At 34.1% G+C, this 21012-nt stretch overlaps 4 protein-coding genes across 5 annotated transcripts; 2 read left to right on the top strand and 2 right to left on the bottom strand.

Annotated features, from left to right (window-relative positions):
• On the bottom strand, nt 1197-4198 carry LOC107624279 (pentatricopeptide repeat-containing protein At4g33170-like). Its single transcript, XM_016326766.2, has 2 exons — nt 3745-4198; nt 1197-3654 (listed from the first exon to the last, which is right to left on the bottom strand). Exon 2 carries the CDS (start codon nt 3583-3585, stop codon nt 1288-1290), a length of 2298 nt encoding a protein of 765 aa, XP_016182252.1. The 5' UTR covers nt 3586-3654; nt 3745-4198; the 3' UTR covers nt 1197-1287.
• On the top strand, nt 6044-11259 carry LOC107623358 (arabinosyltransferase XEG113). The gene is made up of 13 exons (XM_016325585.2): nt 6044-6483; nt 7347-7643; nt 7779-7984; nt 8382-8487; nt 8607-8863; nt 8954-9089; nt 9360-9454; nt 9541-9594; nt 9805-9918; nt 10137-10235; nt 10324-10443; nt 10545-10631; nt 10749-11259. Exons 1-13 carry the CDS (start codon nt 6312-6314, stop codon nt 10914-10916), a joined length of 1911 nt encoding a protein of 636 aa, XP_016181071.1. The 5' UTR covers nt 6044-6311; the 3' UTR covers nt 10917-11259.
• On the bottom strand, nt 12231-14442 carry LOC107622994 (glycine-rich protein A3). Its single transcript, XM_016325087.2, has 3 exons — nt 14297-14442; nt 13733-14019; nt 12231-12846 (listed from the first exon to the last, which is right to left on the bottom strand). The coding sequence occupies exons 2-3, from the start codon at nt 14007-14009 to the stop codon at nt 12563-12565; spliced, it is 561 nt and encodes a 186-aa protein (XP_016180573.1). The 5' UTR covers nt 14010-14019; nt 14297-14442; the 3' UTR covers nt 12231-12562.
• LOC107622705 (WAT1-related protein At4g19185) lies at nt 17433-20071 on the top strand. 2 transcript variants are annotated; one of them, XM_016324689.2, is made up of 6 exons: nt 17433-17846; nt 17951-18067; nt 18153-18438; nt 18588-18743; nt 19137-19288; nt 19684-20071. In XM_016324689.2, exons 1-6 carry the CDS (start codon nt 17587-17589, stop codon nt 19892-19894), a joined length of 1182 nt encoding a protein of 393 aa, XP_016180175.1. In that variant the 5' UTR covers nt 17433-17586; the 3' UTR covers nt 19895-20071. The 2 variants fall into 2 exon arrangements, with proteins under 2 accessions (XP_016180175.1, XP_020969468.1); XM_021113809.1 differs by having other exon boundaries at nt 18024-18067.

The following is a 21012-nucleotide window of genomic DNA, read 5'->3' on the forward strand; positions in this document are numbered from 1 at the left end:
AATATTTCAATCAAACAAAAACAGATAATCATCTGAAAAGTAAAAAAAATAAATAAATAAAATAAAACAAAGCACATACAAAAATGATAAACGAAATTAGAAAATCATTCATGCACATTCAAAAGTCATGAACAAAATTTGGAAAAAAGAATGAGCAATTTTTATTTTGATTTTGAAACTGGTAAGGGAGATGAACACTGAATAAATTCAAATTTTTGTGATTTTAAACAAGTGAAAAAAGTGTGAGACATTAAATTTGGATGTGTTTCTATTAACTGAATAATAATTACCTAGCACTAGCAGCACTATAACTCATATGTATTACATAGCAATTTTAATCTAAAACTTGTGTTTACAAAACTTATAAAGGGTGTAATTAATTCACATGAACCAATTAAGTGAATTAACATTATTTATATGCACTTTACACTTTAAACTTCTGAAAATGTACATTGATCTTGTACCTCAGATGATTGCAAGAATCTTCAAGAACTTTGGCTAGAAGGGTTCTTGAATTGCGAGTAGTATGGAGATCTTCACCACAAAGCTCACCGGACCATGTTGAAACCAGGGCCTTGAAGTTAAAGAAACTCAAATTGTTGAGAAAAGAGGAGGAAGATGAGGGAGAGTGAATATTAGAGAAGGGGGAAGAAGAATACAATCATCCAGAGGGTGATCCTCACTCTGCATCTAGTATGAGTTTTGCTTATATACTAGTCAGCTAACCACTATAACTAACTTGCCACTTGTGGTAAAACATATACTTTATTTCTTATTTTTTTGTGTTATTTCACTTCAAATCTTTGGTTAATAAAATTAGGTACAAAAACATGATAGCTTATTACTTATATCATTGGAAGTGATAAACTTTTGTATGTGTTATATCTATTGATGAAAATATGAGATAACAAGTTCAATTTTTCCTTTAATTAATTTCGTCATAGAAACATTTTCCTTTTTCTAAAATACTATTTATGTAGAGGAGTGTTAGGAGGTCAGCAATTTTTGTGTTTTGTAACCATCAATAGTGTTTTTAATGATGTGAGATTACATCAAATGGTGAAAAATCACTCACTTTTCTTTTAATGGTTAAGTACTGGCCACAAAACACAAAAGTTGCTGGTTCCTAAACTTCCTCATTTATGTATTATAATGTGATTCCCCTTTTTTTTTTATAAAAAAAAAAAAGAAAAATCTTTTTGTTATAAATTTACATTAGCTATCATCATAAAATAAAATGCATCTTTCTATACAATTAAAAATATGTGGGTAGGATGTAAATGATCCTCAGACTAACCAACTATTTCCTGGATCTTTCCTCACATGACTCTTGGCCATTTTCTCCCTCCATTTAAGGGCTTCTTCCCATTTTCCCTCTGCACTATAAATGTTTGAAAGTAGAACATACGAAGCATGATGGCTGGGATTTAATTCTATCATCTTCAGAGCAGATTTTTCTCCAATCTTTGTGTTATTATGATTGCTACATGCACTCAGTAGTGTTCTCCATGATGCTTCACTTCCATCCCTTTTCACTATTTCGTAAGCTTCCTCTAGCCTCCCTGCCCTACCATAGGCATCAATTAGGCACGAGTAATGCTCGGATTCTGGCTTAATCTTGTATCTATGAAGCATCAATGTAAAGAAATTCGAAATATCTTCAACATAACCGCCATGACTACAAGCTGAAAACAGAGCTAAGAAAGTTACACGGTTAGGCGTCAAGCCATTCTTCTCCAACATACTGAAAACTTTTATGGCTTCCAATGCTTTTCCATGATGTGCATATCCGCATATCATGGCGTTATAAATTACTTCATTCGCCTGTTGTTGTTCAACGAAAACTTTCTTTGAGTCCTCCATGTTTCCGTATTTAGCATACATATCTATAATGGAACTTGCAACATAGACATCTTGGTTGTAACCAGACTTGATGGCAAAAGCATGGAATTGTTTTCCCACATCTATTGCTGAAAGCTGCGAACAAGCTGAGATGCATAAAGGAAGGCTATAACTGGTGAAAGTGATTCCATCGGCTAACATCTCTTTGCATAGCTCTAATGCTTCAAATTCCATCTCATTTTGTTTACAAGTTCCAATTATAGAACTCCAAGAACTATCATCTTTATGAACAATGTCAAGAAAAGCTTTGTAGGCATCATCCACTTGTTTACACTCAGAGTACATGTGGACTAATGCATTGCCAACCAAAGTAAGATGACTTATACTTGATTTCACTATAAGTGAATGGATTTGTTGACCAGCAGTTAACTCCGGTTTATTCTTGCAAGACTTCAGAACAGCAACTAGAGTGGCACCTTGAATTTGCAAAGATGTAGTTCTTCGAAGTTCTTGAAATAGTTGCATGGAGAGATCAGATCCCATCTCCAGCTGAGCATAAGTCAAGATCATAGAGTTCCATGCTACAATATCTTTATCATCAATCCTTCTAAACAACTTTTCTGCATCTGCTCGTTCACCAAAACTGCAATAGAGAGACAACAACACACTTGCTATAAAGCAATTGTTTTGATGCCCATATTTTATCATTTGGCCATGCACTTGAACTCCAGTGTTCAAGTCCTCTAATTCAAAACAGGCTTTTAAAGTACTTGATAACACATGCTGCTCAAGCTTCATCCTCTGTCTACATAAATCCTTGAAGATATTCACAGCTTCCTCGCCTCTATTGTTCTTGGTATAGGCTGTAATGATCGAATTACAGAGAAAACTATCCTTTTCCTCCATGTAGTCAAAGATTTTCCTGCAAGAATCTATGTCCCTAAATTCAGCATACAAGTCAACCAGAGTACTGCCAATCACCATATCAACTTCGGCACCAAACTTAAACACCAGCCCATGAACTCCCCTAACTTGGTCCAACGAAGAACAACACTTGAACAAGCCAATAAAAGTGCTGTGATCAGGTCTCAAGAAGTGAACCTCCCTCATTTCACTAAACAACCTCTTCACCACACCAAATTTACCAACTTGAGCAAATCCAGAAACCATGACATTCCAAGCAACAAGGTCCCTCTCCAACAATTCATGAAAGACACAACAAGCACTTTCAAGATCGCTGTCACTGCTAAAGTACATATACATAAGAGAGCTCCCAGCAAACTTGTCCCTCTCAAGGCCACACCGAACCAACAAACCATGAAGCTGCAAACCAACATCCCTCAAACCAGGATCAGCACAAGCGCGGAGCAGTGCAGATAACGTGTACTCATTGGGACTCTCACCAACCTCACGCATGTGATTAAACATGTCAAAGGCTTTTGGGAGATACCCATTTCTAAGATTTGCAGAAATTAATGTTGTCCAGGTAACAACGTTCTTGTGGGGCATTTGGTCGAACAGATGGTGGGTATAGCTGAATTGGCCACATTTTGAATAAAGGCTTAAAAGGTTATTTGCCAAATGCGTCTGCGAGATGCATTGGGTGACTACAAGCTTTGCATGAATTTGTTTGCACTCTGCGAGCGTTGTGGGGTTTGAAGACTTGGCCAATGACAGAAAAAACTGGTGAAGAAGATGAATGGATTTAGTTGGCACACGATGATGGTCAAATAGCACATGCATTGGCCTTTGGACAATTCATCCAAATTTCCACTAAATCAAATTGGTCCCCTAATCACCTGAATATGTGATCTGCATGACAATTAGTTGTGAAGTTAAACATGTAATAATACTCCATCCAATGAATTGGCAACCAAACAAAACATGAAAAAGTAATAGTACCTTCAAAGCATTCAAATTTCAGAATGGCCTTAGCTGTTTGGGGATCTGCCCATCTGGCATCTCAATTTCCATTCAAGAACAATCGGTAACAGCAATGACAGCTAGATTTCAACGGTGCTTGAAATTTTGTCACAGCTCACAAATTTCATGCACCAAAAAGCAAAAGAATTACATTATCAATCGAATAAAAAAAATGAACACGAACAACCAAAAGCAAAGTTGAACGAGAAATAACTGGAACGTACTGAGAGGAGAAGAAGAAGGAGGTGGGGATTGGTGGCGAGGTTCACCGGAGAAGAAAGTGAGGAAGTGTTTGTTTTTTGGAGTGAGTGTTTTGGGCTTAAAAACTGTTTTGGGCTTAAAAACTGTTTTGGGCTCTGCTTATGAAGCCCAATGTAGTTCTTTTTTTGACACAAGTGTGATGTAGTAAAGGCCAAAAAAAAAGTGTGATGTAGTAATAGATATGATAGCAGACAATATTGTAGTTCTACATCTGAAGAAAGAAATGATAAATAGATCATATAGTTTGATTTAATAAGGTTAGTAACCTTTCCAATGAAAATGAGTTTTGTTTGCATTTAACTAAGAATTTAATTTTCAATTACATATTATATTAGCATGTGTCTCACGATAAAACGGTGTAAAAACCACGAAAAAGTCAAATAAATTATTAAATTATACTCTATTCTATCCCTAATTAATCTCTATTAATTGTATACATGTTACTTGAACCAAGCCACTAATAAAAACTCTTGACTTTTTTATGTTGACATGTAACACCTTAATACCTAACAATTTAGTCGCATTCTCAAAATGGGAACCATTCTATAACAATTAATTAAGTATTAAGTGTTTGGAATTGGTGACAAGTTGCAAATTCTTTTCTGCATTCCAGCTCTAATTTGAATGTAATGTGATCATGTATACAATGAAAGCCACGTGTACCTTGGTTTGGATTTTAATTTTTTATTATTTGTGTGTTTGGATTATAAACGCGAATTTATATAAAATTAATTTTATAAACTTAATTTTAATAAAAAATAAGTTTGTATTAATTAAGGTGATTTATGTTAGGTAATTTTTATATCAAAATAGATTATAATAAAATAAATATTGTTTGGATTCCATTTCTTAAAATAACTTTAAGATAAAAAAAATTACTAAAATAGACATCAACTTAAATAATTTGCATAAAAATTAAATATTAATAACTAAAAGCCTGTTGGTAAAATATAAAAAGATGTGATAAAATAACTTATTTATAAACTTCTAAATAGCTTTTTAGAAAGTTACAATTTAATTTTAAAAATTATATCAAACATTAATACTACTACTTTTCAAAAATTAAAAGTTTAAAAAAGCTATTTTTAAAACTTCTCAAACTGCCAAAGTCATTTTAAATCATTTTAAATACAGAATCACTTCTACATTCGTGAATAAAAAATTATCAAATCAAAAATTGAAATTTTCAAAAAAAAGTTAAAACGTACTTTTTTTTCTTCTAACAAGTTTGCCAAATCTATTCATAGAGATAGTTAGGTAAATTTTACCATGCGAAGAATTTTCACGAGCTATAACCTATTGCAGTAAGTCACCACAGAAAAAAACTTATTGCAGTAGACTTTAATTTTAATTTAATTTAATCGATCATCACTGAACATGTCTCTTGCATTTGATTTTACAGTGCTGAATTGATATATTATATAATGGAAAAGTCTAGGGGCCAGCAGTTTTGTTGAATTTTGGCCAGCATATAACCAGCAGATAAAGGTGAGTCATTGGATGAAATCTCACACCAATCTCACACCATTAGATCATCATTGATGGCTATTTGATGGCTACCAATCACAAAAGTTGCTGGCCCCTAGCATTGCTCTTATATAATTACATCTTCGAAAATGATACAGGTTGCCGTTCCTCTCATGCATTACAAAGGGATGTTACTTATATGCTATGACTTATCATTATTTTAATTTTTTTGGTATACTTTGTTTTATTATTTATTATTTATTTTAAAGTTTCATCTTTCATGTTTCTTCAGATCTAGATTCTAGACCACCGGAAAAGATGGCATCATTTTTAAATAAATTAATTTAATTTAAGGGTGTAATATCCAAAATCCAATCAAAGAGAAAGAAAAATACAAAGTTAAAATCCAAGAATAAGCAAGTCTCTCTCAACTAAAGTTGAAAAAAATTAATATAATTATATGCATATTTAAATATATTACATTAATCAATATAAATTAATAGATAAATTTTTATTTATTCAATAAAAAATAAATATGGGCATAGTCATGGTTGAGCAAAACTGATTCGTTGACCAAACCCCGCGCATCATCGATACCAACACCCATAAAAAAATTTGGAAACTTTTCAATCTCATTTGCTTCTTCCAATCACCAAAACCCAAATCTCGATTCTGGGTTCTGGGTTCTGGTCTCTTCACTCAATGAAATGAAGCTAGAAACAAAAACACGAACATGAACCAATGATGCTGATTATGTGTTTGATACAACAAAGTTAGCAGTGGTTCCTGTTCTTCAATTTGCGACAAAGGTTACAGTAATGGCGTGGAGAAATGGGTGTGAGGAAGTGGCCCAATCGAAGCCTCTGTTCCTCACGATCTACACCGTTGTCATCATTGGAATCGTTGTTTCCTTCTTCTATGTCTTCTCTGCAATTTACTCTTCCAACAACTTGCTCTCTTCACCTTCCACTGTTTCTTCTTCCTTCTCTCGTGAGTTCCTTTCTTACTTCTTTTACTTCTGCTGCTGTTACTCTTCCTTTTACTGTTTCTCTATGCATTCTCGATCATGTGTGTCTTTTGCTTTCTCAATAAAGGTGTGTTTGTCTCAGCTTATTTCGCCGGAAAAACACTTTTTTTTTTAAGCTGAAGAAAGAGAGTAGATTATCATAGAAATCAGTTTTCAGTTTTTTTCTTCAATTATGTAGAAGATTTCTGAAGTAAAATCTCTTTTATGCCTCTCTAAAAATCATGCCTTTGCTTGTTGCCCTGCAAGGACTTGAAAGTTTTGGCTTGAATCTGATGTACCCTTCTGAATTTTAGGACTGTAACAATGTTGCTGTGTGCTCATCATAGTGTAGAGTGTTCTTATTGTTGGAAGTCATTTTTCTGTTATCTATTGTTGACTTGTTGTATGCATAACAATTGCAGCTTTTTGTGGCTGTGCTCGGTAGTTTTAGCTTAAATATAGTATACCCTTTTAGCATGAAAATTCATTCTTCCCGTAAAGAAGGTTTGTTTCGTGTTAATGGGAAAGGCTACACCCCCTACATTGTGTAGTGTTCTTCTGGAAGAGCTTACTTATTGTTCAAAAAGACAAAGATGATCAAATCTATCACCTCTTTAGGCTCCGATTTGCATTTTTGTGCACAACAAACAACGTTTTTCATTATAGTTCATCATTGCAATTATAGTCTGTGCACTTCTTTTAGTTGAGTTGTCTATGTTTGCTAGTAACTTAGTAACCTTCCTATTTTTGTTAATGGTGTATTGTATAAGACACTTGTGACTTCTAGCCTTGTTTTTCTTCCATCATGTTTTCAAAGGATTTTGAAAGTTATTTCTTACTTTTCCAGATGATAATCAGCCTCCTAGGGATCAAACACTCAACATTTCCCAGCCAGAAGTGATTCATAATGTGCCCCCACCTTCTCTGGAGCCTCAAAATGCATCGACAAAGTCTCTATGGGATGTTCCTCCACTCGACAAAAAGATGCCCGCTTTGGAGACTTTCCGACTGACCAAAGAGCTGGTTCAGCAAAGGGTGAAAGATAATGTTGTAATAGTGACCTTTGGTAACTATGCATTCATGGATTTTATTCTGACTTGGGTGAAACAATTGACAGATATGGAAGTCACTAATTTTCTTGTTGGTGAGCCATTCAAGCCTTATTTTGTTTTCTCATGCTCCTTGCTTAGATGTGCAGTGATGCCTTGCGAGAAATGCATTTCTGGTATTTACACCATCAATTGATCCTTGTAAAATGTGTTTGATATCTATTCTTCAGGTGCGATGGACACCAAATTATTGGAGGCACTATATTGGAAAGGGGTGCCAGTTTTTGACATGGGCAGCCATATGAGCACAGTGGATGTTGGCTGGGGGTCTCCAACATTTCATAAAATGGGAAGAGAAAAAGTTATTCTAATAGATGCCATACTTCCTTTTGGTTTCGAGCTGTTGATGTGCGATACCGACATGGTTTGGATGCAGGTGATCTTCATTTTTACTTATATGTTTCTGTAGTCATTCCCTTTTGAATAATATTTCAATTCCAAAAGAAGTAAAATTTGTATTGGCTACAATGTTTTCCTTTCATCTACTTTGTATGCAATGACAGAGGTTTCATTCAGTTTCTTTTCCAGGTTGCTATAGCATTTATCCAGTCCCTCATTCTTCCCTGATCCATTTTATCTTGTTTAATCTCTTTTCTTTACTTTTCTGTTGTCATTATTATTATTATTATTATTATTATTATTATTATTATTATTATTATTATTATTATTATTATTATTATTATTATTATTTCTTATCTGTTGCATTTATTATGCACAATCTGGTATGCTACTCTTTGATAACTTATACATTCAATTATGCACTCATAAAACAGAACCCGCTTCCATATCTTGCTCGCTATCCAGAAGCAGATGTTTTGACTTCAAGTGATCAGTTAATACCAACAGTTGTTGATGATAGTCTCGAAGTTTGGAATGAAGGTGAAAATGATATGTTGCTGAGCACTTAATTGTCATGATTTTAATTGTGCATGCTTTTTCTCATGTTTAGTTGTTTTCAATACTCTATATTGATGATATTGTCTATCACCTTTGAATAGTTAGTGGAGCCTACAACATAGGAATTTTCCATTGGAGACCCTCAGAGTCGTCAAAAAAGCTGGCAAAGCAATGGAAAGAAATGCTTCTAGCTGATGACAAGATATGGGATCAGAATGGCTTTAATGATATCGTACGCAAAAGCCTAGGACCATCCGTTGGTGATGACAGTGGACTTGTTTATGCATTTGATGGAAATCTGAAGCTGGGAATTTTGCCTGCAAGTATTTTCTGTAGTGGCCATACATATTTTGTCCAGGTAGGAAGCAGTATGATACATACATACATACATACATAAGTATAATTTTTCTCTTTCCTTCGTTTATGTACTCCACAATTTGTACTGCAGGCTATGTATCAGCAGCTAAGGTTGAAGCCTTATGCTGTGCACACAACATTTCAATATGGAGGCACTGAAGGAAAGCGTCACCGACTGCGAGAAGCCATGCTTTTCCATGATCCACCGGAATACTATAATCCTCCAGGTACTCAGTTGCTTTTGCTCCATAACTTTGGGTTCACTGATCATTAACTTAATTGTATTCTTTTAATCAACAACAACAAAGCCTTATACCACCTGGTGGGGGTTGGCTGCATGAATTAATCGATATCATTGCACCTTTTAATTTTATTCTAAGTTCTTCTGATGCCAAAAATTAGAAGTTGTCACTCTAGTGTGTCAACTGATCAGTGAATTTTTATGATTTAAGTTCTGAGATATTGCTACAACCTAACTTTTAGAAGAACTTTTGCAGGGGGCTTCTTGTCATTTAAGCCATTTATCCCAAAAGGCTTGTTGTTAAGTGGAGAACATAATGTTGAATCACATTTTGCCCTTGTTAATTACCAAGTATGTATGTATCGACCTGATCCTTTTAATGTTTAGGGAAATAATGTTATAACATTCTAATATTTATGGTTCACGATTTTTCGCAGATCAAACAGATTAGGACTGCACTTGCAATTGCTTCCCTTTTGAACAGAACACTGGTAAAAACTGATTTCTTGGATCATACACTCATTGTGTTCATGTTGAATTGTAACTTCTCATCATGGATGCCCATTGTTTTTTGGCTTAATACTATTAACACAGTTCTCATTACTGATACGTTTGTTAGCCATGTACCTTCTTTCATACCGTAACATGCTAAAATGGTTTCAATATATTTATCCTAAAGTTGGATCTTTGTGTCTGTTTAGGTCATGCCTCCACTATGGTGCAGGATTGATAGGCTATGGTATCCTCATCCCGGCGTTTTAGAAGGGACTTTGACTAGGCAACCTTTTCTCTGTCCTTTGGATCATGTATTTGAGGTATTTCCTATTCAAGTGATCTCTTTTCATTTTCTCTTTTACATCATTTGATATCAATGCTTTTGGATCCAAGTTTGAGTCAGTGTAAGCTTGATACACCCGTAACATTTTATTGAAACAAGTGTATATTTAATATGGTTTTAAATTTCGTATCTTGGATTTTTAAAATATTTTATCATCACTGCCGTATGCTTCTTATTAAATGCAATACATTGCAGGTGAATGTTATGTTGAAAAAACTCCCAGAAGAAGAGTTTGGCCCTGAAATAGCTATTAGAGAATACTCAATAATTGATAATCCTTCTCTGCCATCGGAGGTGAATCAATGTTAACTGCAAACAATTCTGAGTAATGATTCTTTTTTGTTGATTATTAAAAGTCATTTCCTTTGGTTACTGAGTTCAGGTTAAAAATTCATGGCTTGATGTTCAACTCTGCAAAGAAGGAACCCCTGATTGTGATGCATCAGATAATACCACCCTTGGGGGATTTCTCAAGTTTCCAAAACATAGCAATGAAGAGACGGTATTCGATATTCTTATTCTGCACCAGCTTTATATATATAGATATACTTTGTTTATGAAATGCAGATACTTAACATGGTTTTGCTCTACTTGCATTTGCAGTTTATGAAAATTTTCTCACCATTCAAGGATGTCAAAGTTATCAAGTTCTCTTCAGTGCAAGATGCTTTCACAGGTTTCACTAACAAGGTAAGGCCATGTTTTGCTTCTTGAATATGAAATTTTACTTTGAGTTAGCTTCAAAGATACAAAGAAAAATAGTTACCATGTTCTGAACTTCGGATACCATGCTTCTATGTTTTCTAGGAAAGGGAAGAGAAATTCAGAAACCGTGTCAAGCGATACGTAGGCATATGGTGCTGCGTGCTTGATCATGATCCCGGTCACATATATTACGATATGTACTGGGATGAGAAACCTGGATGGAAAGCAATTCCCCCTCAAACACCAGAGGACGATCATCCACCTTGGTGAAGATCAAATTCATTGATATACTGAGGGGAGTAAGAGACCCAAGTGCAAAGTTGGTTTAGTTTCTAACCGTGATTGTGAAGGCCAACAATGTATACTTTACAAAAGCAAAGTAAGATTTGTATCCATATTGAGGATGTAAGTTATTATAGAGGAATTAGCAAACAATTGGATCTTGTGTAGCAATTGAGGAAATTTTTGTCCTTTTATCAAATTATATTAGCATTGCGGACTAGAGAAATGGAAGCCTGCAATTTGGATTTGTGAGGTGCACTCATTTACCCTTTTGATTTCTTTAAATTGCATACTTGTGATTATAATATTTGACAAGTAAATCCTCGTAATAGTTCCTGAAATTCAAACGATTACTCAATTTGGTCCTCCTGATTCCAATTTCACTATGGTAGTTTCCTAAATCGAGCTCTAGACATCATAATGGTCCCTGGACTCTTTTCTGGTGCGAAGTTACCAATGGAGTGCCATATTATCATTGCAATTACTGATTCAGTATCGGAAAGGAGTCCAGGAACCATCATGGTGCCTGAAATTCGATCTAGGAGACCACTATAATGACCACTGTAATGAAATTAAAATTTGAGAAACCAAATTAGATAATCGACTGAATTTCAAAGACCACTATAAAAATTTACTCTATATTAGAGACGTTGAATTTTATCACATGATATTTAGGAGTTAAATATGTTAGTTTTTAGTTCCTATTTTCTTTTCCGAGAGATATTTTGGTATAGAAAAGTTTCAAATATTTGTTTCAGTTCTTACAATTAGTTTGATACTCGTGGTTGTGGCAAACAAAATTTCAGCTCAAACACCTCACTTGGTGATTTGCCTTTGCCTCATCAATATATAAACGATGCAACTAAGAATAGGAAAACCAAAATATTGACCCAACTTTGTTACAACCTTTTTTTAAGAATTTTTTTTCCTCCCTTTTGAGATTTGATATAAAAATTGTTTAATCAACTTCTCCTTCATAAAGAAAATATATATCAAATTACCATTAAATTATATTAAACTTGGAGGAAATATAAGCTAATGTCTTTTTTTTTTTTAAATATCATTGATGAGTTTATGATCCTTATTTATTATTATGCTCTTATATCTAAGTTAGCATCTCAAATAAATATCCACTTAGAGATACAAATAGCTTTAGTTAAGCAACATGGTAGCAGTATGATCACCATGCAAATAGATGAGAAATTTCACATCACACATGGAAAAGAGAATGATTTCGTTGTTTCGTCACGCTAATATTAGACAATGCTGAATTTCAAAAGCTACATTATTAGAAGAAATAAATAACAAAGGAACATGCTAAATCAATCTATTGCTTCTTGCTGCCTAGAAAGGCATAAATAAATTAAAAACCTCAAGGATCCCCATGTTATCCAGCAATCATTGTGTCGTTCTAATGAAATTCAGGAAGGTAATTGAAATTATCATCAGCGATCATTGTCATAGCCAAAAGAAAGTACAGATATATCCGGGGAAAAAAATGAAAAAGGGTCAACCAATAAAAGATGATGGATTCAGTAAACATCATACCATGTAATGGTTTTATTTATATATTAACAACACAAGCATTATGCAGCAGCAAGCGATTAGTAGTGTGTATCATGATTATACATTCCTCATTTCCACTTCTTGAACTTTCCGCCAAACATACCATGTTTGCCGTGTTTGCCGTGCTTGAACTTGCCACCATGATGCTTGAACTTGCCATGTTTGCCGTGCTTGAACTTGCCACCATGGGGCATACCATATCCATAGCCGCCGCCATGCGCATAGCCGCCGTGAGCTCCGTGAGCACCATGAGAGCCATGGGAAAGTTGGTGAGCACCATATGCAGCAGCAGCGGCGGCAGCACCGCCTGCAAGCACTGCCCCCATAGCGCCATGTCCGCCACCATGAGATCCTGGTAAACAAATATTGCAAGGGGGAAAAAAAACAGAGAACTTAGTTGCTGCCACGGCCAAGGATAATGATACACAAGGAAAAAAGAAATCAAACGAAGCAAAATGTTGGGGTACAGAAAAACTTCAACAAAAACAAGTTTCATACAAAATAAATAAAGTAGTGTGCTAGGAATGTTGATTGCTAAGAAGAGAGCACATATCTCATCAGACATAGCAAAAGTTCTGTCATTGCGGAAGTAATAAGGTTTCAGTTGTTGAATTGTTCTATTAGCTAAACAATCACGAATTGTTTATAAAGTAGGCAGCTTTTTCAAGAGTTCAATCTTTCCCGCGATTATATAAAAAATAATCAGCAAGCCTCTAAATATACATTGCCAGAGCATTAACATTTGGACAAATTACACTATCTCCCTCAAAATTAGGTGGAAGTTCATTACACCTACTCTCAATTTGTCCTGGCAACATTAACCTCCCCTTAGAAGTGGTTTACAGAAGTGTTGAATTCTACCAAAACTTAAAAAAGCAGACTATACTTTGCCATTAACACTTTTACATTTTACAGTCATCAAATTGTATATAGTAGCACAATTAAAATTGCTTGATTTTGATTCTAACAACATAAAAAATCATGCATATCTGGTTGACAATAGGGAAGTAACATTAAAACTCTTCACATTGACAATACATCAGAGAATTGTGTTACATGTACTAAACTTTTTCTCTCACAGAGCCAAACCACTCTTTTCCCCCACTGGATGGGAGAGGAAAACGTGTTAGCTTAGTGTACAAAGTAGAGTAAGTACAATCTCAATCTCAATTATCAAAATTAAAACTTTGTAACCATTGACGACAAAGCAGTTGAAATCAAAAGACATTGTTTTATACCTGATGCATGTTGAGGAGGATAACCAGCTGGAGGGTATCCTTGTTGTGGAGGGTACCCCTGTGGAGGGTATCCCTGTTGTGGAGGATACCCATGTTGTGGAGGGTAACCTTGTGGAGGGTACCCCTGTTGTGGAGGGTAACCTTGTGGAGGGTACCCTTGTTGTGGAGGGTATTGCCCAGGTGGGTAACCATGTCCTCCTCCATGAGCAAAGCCCTGGGCAAGGTTTGTGAAAAGTCCTTTGTCACCTTCATCATGCTTATCCTTCCCACCACCCATGTTTTGTAATCTGAATCATTCACAAAAATCAATCATCATGGAATTATATCCAAATCCAATCGAATTTACTGATGAAGTTGCAAACTTTGCATGCAGCATAATCCAAAACTAAAATGAAATAAATTTCTAGGTCTACAGAGATCAAACAGAAAGTTCGAACCAATAACAGCAGCAGCAACAATGACGATCCAAATCAACTATTAAAACATTACTACTACATTAGAATTCTAGGTTTTGAGATTATCAAAGCTTATGAACATGAATTGATCATTGGAAATGGAACTCACCGAATCGAGATTGAAGAAGAAGAAATTGAGAAATTAGGAGAAGAAATTGGGATCTTGTGAGTTTATATAGGTAGCGTAGTAAAAGCTTGGGTGACGCGGTATGCACACAGAAGAAGACGCGTTCGTCGACGCGTGCATTTTTCAACTCTGACACGTGGAATCTTGTAATTGGTTGTTGTATTCGATTTCCAAATGCTTCTTGATATTTTCAGTTCGGATATGTTCTCACTTCTGAGGCTACGCTTAATACTTATTTTGTCCTTTCTGGTTCTTATATTCTTCCAATTGTGTTGGTTTATGTTTATCACTTTTATTCTCAAGTTTTTTAAATTCTTTTAATTTTTTCATAATAACCAAATAAAAAAAAAAACATTTTCATGATGAGTGATATTTAATATTTGAAACAAGATACAAATATACGAAAAAACAAGTACAAAATAATGCATTTTATAGGTAAATTTTCAATTACCAATTTACCATGTCTCTTTCTATTTGTGGCTGTGTCCAATAACCAAATGCATGCTAAGGTATCTTGATTCTTAGACAAGTTTCTTCAAAGTTGGTCACAATTTTTTGACTAATAATTCATCTTATTATTATAGGTTGGCATCTTGATTTGATTTACTCCTTATGTTGCTAAATATAGCTTCTACAGATCAGCATATTATGATTCCTCATTCGTTGTTGATTAGATTATACTTCAGTCTCATTTTAATTTAATAAGTAATAACAGAATAATTTAACGTGTTACATCAAATTAGTGACTCTTAAATTAAGACAAATTGATCCTTCTCATAAACAAATTATTTATCATCAAACAGAAGAAAATCACATATCAAATATATAGGTCTCTACAAAACTCATATATCAAACAAATAGGTTTTTAATGGTTTTATTTAACAATCATCTAAACTTTTTCATTTTTTCAAAATTAGATTTTATACACATAATTCTAATACTATTTTATAGTCGCTTGTTTTACATAAACATAAACAATACAAATATAATCACAGCAATACAAATATATTTAGGCCATATTAGAATTTTCTAACACAAGTATATTTTCTTGTTACACACCTTTCTAATTTTCTTATCTTCATATATATAAGATGTAGACCTACTTTTATATCAAGAGTTTTTGGATTATACTAATACATTTTTTTGTATGCATAGTAGCCAAATTATTCAAACATTTTTTTCAAATCAAAATAATTTACTAGGTCAATATTCGATGAAAAAAATTTCTTTACATTAAGACCTATAAAGCTAAACATACTTGTGCTAAAAAATTTTGATATGACCTAAATAGTACAGCAAATTATCAATATAAGGTGTAAGATTCACTTTAAATCGAAGTGACTTCATGCAGGTTGATTCCAATATTATGTGAACAGATGGAAATACCACCAAAAAATAAAAAGAATCACATACACTCAATGATGAGGCCATATCTGAAAAACTATCATGTATATGATGTTCTCTCAGATTATTTAACAGAAAAATATAGTAACAACATCCTACTAAATTAAACAATGCAAAAGTAACCCCTTAAAAACTCATCCAACATCCTCTTCTTGATGTAGATACCAATATAAAATACACAGCTGGTTTTATAATGTCAATACTCCATTGCTGAGTCCACAAGTCTACAAGTTCACGCTCCACATTTCTTCTATAGCTGTATTTATAGTGATTGAGACTGAGTCTACAAGTCCTCTGAGTCCACAAGTCCACGCTCCACATTTCTTCTATAGCTGTATTCATAGTGATCGAGACTGAGTCCACGAGTCCACAAGTCCACAAGTTCACGCTCCACATTTCTTCTATAGCTGTATTCATAGTGATCGAGACTGAGTCCACAAGTCCACAAGTCCACACTCCACATTTCTTCTATAGCTGTATTCATGGTGATCGAGACTTAGTCCACAAGTCCACGCTCCACATTTCTTCTATAGCTATATTCACACGGAAGACATCTTGCGTGGATATAAGTTTAGTTTCGATTTAGTGTGAATAGTGAATACATATATCAGTATTTTCATCTTTCATAAATACAAATGATCATTTATTCATAAATCTATTTAAGTCATTCTCAAAATTGTATTCATAAACTCTTTTAGGTCATTTTTTTTAAAAACCATGAGCATAAGTATTCCCTAGACAAACACCTTTTGTTACTACATCACATGCCTCAGCCACAAGTTTAGATTGTGTTTGTGTTTTGGACTTTTGGCTATGAGCCATGAAATAGTTAAAATCGTGAGTTTTTTTTTTCTTCAGAAATCTTGTACAACATCTTTTTGGACAAAAATGTATTGAATTGGGCTCACATGGTTCACCCAGACGAAACAAATAAAATAATTCAAAACTAGTGCTTCTCTTAAAGAAAAAAAAAAAAGAGGAAGGACTTGCAAAAAATCAATAAATTTTAAAAATAAAAATACTTTTTAATCAATTTTAAAAAAATCACATAAAAATTTAATTTCTAAAATCTTTTGAACAAATATTTGTAATAAAATTTAGGGGTGAGCACGGTCGGTTTGATTCGGGTTTATGGTAAAATTAGAACCGAATCGATCAAAATATAATTGATTCGGTTTGGTTTAGATTTACATTTTTTTGTATATGTATCCGAACCAAACCAAACCGATTAAGAACCAATTGGTTCAGTTTGGGTAATTGGGTATCCGATGACTTTGAAATTCATAAAAAAAAAAATTAATTTTTTATCTTAAAAATTCAACAAGTACAATAAACATGTAACATTAATAGAAATAATCCAAACATGTTAAACACCAAATATATTAAAAACTAAACTCATTAAAATCCAAACATATTAATAATGAATAATCATTGTCTAATGGAAAAGTCATATATAATTTTTTATTTAATTAATATATGATCGGGTTCGCGAGTTGGTTCGGGTTCCACACCTCCAAAACCGATACTCGAACCAATCATTAACAAAAGTCATCGGTTTGGTTCGGATTAGACCCAATTACCCGTTAGTTCCAAAATCAATTTAATTGGTTCGGTTCGGAATAGACCCGCTATCCGTGCTCACCCCTAATAAAATTTTTTGTGAATATATATTTTTTCATATATAATTATGAAGAGAAGACTTATGGAATGAAAAGATTATTACCTTACAGAATTAAAATTGTAGAAGTGAGGGACACAACGCAACACAAGAGACAAGACAATGAGAAAGGAGTAGAAAAGAAGCCGGCCATAGCATTCGGATTGGATGTTCAAGTTCCATCTGAAAATCAAAGATCGTTTTGAACGGAATGGGGTGGAGCAACAGTAACAACAATGAGATATGGAAGGCGCATGGGGCCATGGCCATGGTTCAGCTCTTCAGCGGTGGCTATCACGTAATTACCAAATTAGCCCTCAACGTTGGCGTCAACCAGATCGTCTTCTGCGTCTTCCGCGATCTCCTCGCCCTCTCCATCCTCGCCCCTCTCGCCTTCTTCCGTGAAAGACGCACGCGCCCTCCCCTCACCAAGCACCTCCTCTTCTCCTTCTTCTTTCTTGGATTAACCGGGTGAGCGAGCTTCTTCATTCTTCATCCATCTTTTCAATTACATTACCCTTTTTTTCTTTTCTTTTCTTAATGATTTGATTCTGGATTCATTCACATATGCTCAGGATATTTGGGAACCATCTTTTGTTTCTTATTGGTTTAAGCTATACTAATCCAACTTATGCTGCTGCAATACAGCCAGCCACTCCGGTTTTTACATTTCTCTTTGCTGTAATCATGGGGTTAGTTTGCTTTCCCCTCTTGCTAATTACTTCAATTTTTGGATGCATATTTGTGGATACATTCATCAACTTATTATTCATGCAGCACAGAAAGAGTGAATTTGCTAAGATATGAGGGTTTGGCCAAGCTTGGTGGAACTCTTGTCTGTGTTTTTGGTGCTATTTTGATGGTTTTGTACCGAGGTCCGGCTGTCGTAGGGTATGCCGAAATGGACTTTGTTTCGCATAATGAAATCAGTGCTAAAGGTCAACCAGAGCCTTCTGGATGGTTGGTTACTGGTTTAATGGATCTTGGACTCGATCATTTTCATCTTGGGGTTCTGTGTTTCATAGGGAACACCTTGTGCATGGCTGCTTTTCTTGCCATTCAGGTATATATGTATATATTGCATCAAAGGGAGAGGGAGAAAAAAAATAGCAGTCTTTGTGAATGATTTCTGTATTCCTATATGTTTGATGTTCATATAAATGTGGAGATTTTGATATGTTTAATGCTTTAATTACCATGAATGATTTTCAGGCACCAATACTAAAAAAATATCCTGCAAACTTATCTGTCATTGCATTTTCATACTTCTTCGGAGCTCTACTAATGGTGATCACATCAATGTTCGTGACAAATGAGGCGACCGACTGGATTTTGACGCAGTCTGAGACACTTGCTGTTATTTATGCTGTGAGTCACCTGAATGTCAGATTAGTCTTCAGTGTTGTGAACATTACTATTTATTGCCAATCGTGTTGGACCATTTTCCCTATTCATTGTTTTGAACCACTTTTTTTCTTTTTTATTGAGCTCATTCGATGAGAGTATGTGTGTTTCTGTAATGGAGGCCATCCACAATGAAGGGATTATTACTAATAAGAGTCAACCTAGGCATTTATTAACATGGTGATGATGATACTGCACTTTTTTTAGCATAGTCAAGAACGAGATGGGATTTCTCTGGTTTACATTTTGGCAGTTTCTTTCTGTATGGTGAAGCAAGAGATGTAAAAATGTCTTGCATTGGCAGAAATGTAAGCGAGCAGTTCATTATGCTCACAAATGTTTTCCTTGTTTCTCCAGGGTGTTATCGCATCTGCCCTTAACTATGGACTGATTACATGGTGCAACAAGATACTAGGGCCAGCAATGGTTGCTCTTTATAATCCACTTCAACCTGGTGCTTCTGCTCTCTTGTCTAGAATTTTCCTTGGAAGTCCAATTTACATGGGAAGGTACGTCTCCTATTTTGATGCATTGTTCAATAAGTAGAGTAGACATTAACATCAGCACAACACACCACTTCATTTTTTTGTTTTCAAAATAGATTCTTTTAGGACTTGTTCAAGATGGCTTATCTAGTTGAAGAGCTTAGGTTGTGTTCGGTAAGTATCTTGTATTATAAAATACAGAAACATTGAGATAATGGACATAAAATTGAGCATATTCTCATAGAACAATGACATTTTGCCTGATTTTGTATTTGTCTCGGTCTCCATAGTTTTATGCCTCTCAGTTTTTGTTCTGAAACAGTTATCAAACAGGGGTTTACCTAACTCCTTCTCTCAAATCCTTGTCAAATTTTGTTGTCACAACTTTCTTATTCGTTTTTTTTTTGGGACAACAACAGCATTCTTGGAGGTTCTTTGATTATTACTGGTTTGTATGCTGTTACATGGGCATCATTTAGAGAAAGACAAGCATCAAGTGGAGTTCTTCCTCATCATCATCATCATCATCATCATCATCATCATCATCATGGATCTTGGGTCTCTGATGACAAGAGTTCATATCAGAGAGGTCTCATCCTCCCCAGCTTAACTCCAAAGCCTTCTGATTAACAAAAATTAATTGAGTTATGGAATACGTTGTAAAAAAAAACCCTTGATTTTTTTCATGCTCTTGCTGTCATCATATTTACATATAGCTGTTTTGATGAACTAGTATTAGTAGAATTGACATCAAAAAATTTGTTGAGTATACTTTCAAATCGGCTTAAATATATTCAGTTTCTATAAGTATGTAGACCATTTTAAATTTTGTTTTCGTTTTGATCCTTACAAAATTTTGTAAGGTGATTATATAAAATTTTAAATGGGAAAAATATAGATAAGTTAAAAATTAAACTATTTGGTGATGGTAGAGGGTGGAAAATAAGATATTGAAGGACAAGTAACATCATATGACTGAGCTAATGTTGCTTAACTATGTCTAACAATGACTTGAAAATGAATGAAGCCCAACTTGGTCTCTCTATACAATTCTTAATTTCTTGTAGATCATGAAATCCTATTCTATTTTCAGTAGGTAACGAAAGGTTAAAAATGGTTTAGAAATTAGAAGTAGATTTCATTCCTACCTTTTTCAATAATATGAGTTTTTATTTTAATGTCTTTTAATATTTAAGTATATTCAACTTTTTTTTTTTTCTGAAATTCCTAAGTAAATGTTTGTATTTCTCAAAAGATTCATATTATAATTTAATTAATTAAGGTATTAATTCTTGAAGAATCTAAACTTTTGATAGCAAAAGAGTAGTCGAATATATTCCAAAAACAATAGTAGGAATTGGAACCTAGAGAGTTAAAATTATGCGACCACTTTGGTCCATCTCATTTAGAAGTGCCAAAGTGGTTTTTTGAACTGAAGATTTTAAAAGTGGAGTCATGTAGTTTGGTTTAAATTTTAGAAGGATTAAACATAGGAAAATAAACCAAATAGACACTTATAAGAATTTAAGATTAAGTTGACTCTCCCAAAATTACTTGTGGCCATATAGATTTATTTTTCATTCAATAAAAATACTTTTGAGATAAAATGTCAATACTATTTCTATATTATACATTTAAAAGTAATTTTATTTTCCTATTCAAATAAAATTTGAAGTTTGAACTGTTAAATCATACAAAGTCCTAATTTTTTTCAATTTTCATAATCATTAAAAAAACACAACTTTGAA

The sequence above is a fragment of the Arachis ipaensis genome, chromosome B10 (assembly GCF_000816755.2).
Source record: "Arachis ipaensis cultivar K30076 chromosome B10, Araip1.1, whole genome shotgun sequence".
Taxonomy (NCBI): Eukaryota; Viridiplantae; Streptophyta; class Magnoliopsida; order Fabales; family Fabaceae; genus Arachis; species Arachis ipaensis.

Excerpts from the sequence above, each read along its gene's own strand:
- LOC107623358 (XM_016325585.2), top strand. The coding sequence starts at position 6,312 with ATGGCGTGGAGAAATGGGTGTGAGGAAGTGGCCCAATCGAAGCCTCTG. Across the intron at positions 8,864-8,953 it reads GCCATACATATTTTGTCCAG|GCTATGTATCAGCAGCTAAG; the intron begins GTAGGAAGCAGT and ends TTTGTACTGCAG. Across the intron at positions 9,455-9,540 it reads TTGCCCTTGTTAATTACCAA|ATCAAACAGATTAGGACTGC; the intron begins GTATGTATGTAT and ends GATTTTTCGCAG.
- LOC107622994 (XM_016325087.2), bottom strand. The coding sequence starts at position 14,009 with ATGGGTGGTGGGAAGGATAAGCATGATGAAGGTGACAAAGGACTTTTC. Across the intron at positions 12,847-13,732 it reads TCCTCCTCAACATGCATCAG|GATCTCATGGTGGCGGACAT; the intron begins GTATAAAACAAT and ends TTTGTTTACCAG.
- LOC107622705 (XM_016324689.2), top strand. The coding sequence starts at position 17,587 with ATGGGGTGGAGCAACAGTAACAACAATGAGATATGGAAGGCGCATGGG. Across the intron at positions 18,068-18,152 it reads CTCTTTGCTGTAATCATGGG|CACAGAAAGAGTGAATTTGC; the intron begins GTTAGTTTGCTT and ends TTATTCATGCAG. Across the intron at positions 18,439-18,587 it reads CTGCTTTTCTTGCCATTCAG|GCACCAATACTAAAAAAATA; the intron begins GTATATATGTAT and ends AATGATTTTCAG.
- LOC107624279 (XM_016326766.2), bottom strand. The coding sequence starts at position 3,585 with ATGCATGTGCTATTTGACCATCATCGTGTGCCAACTAAATCCATTCAT.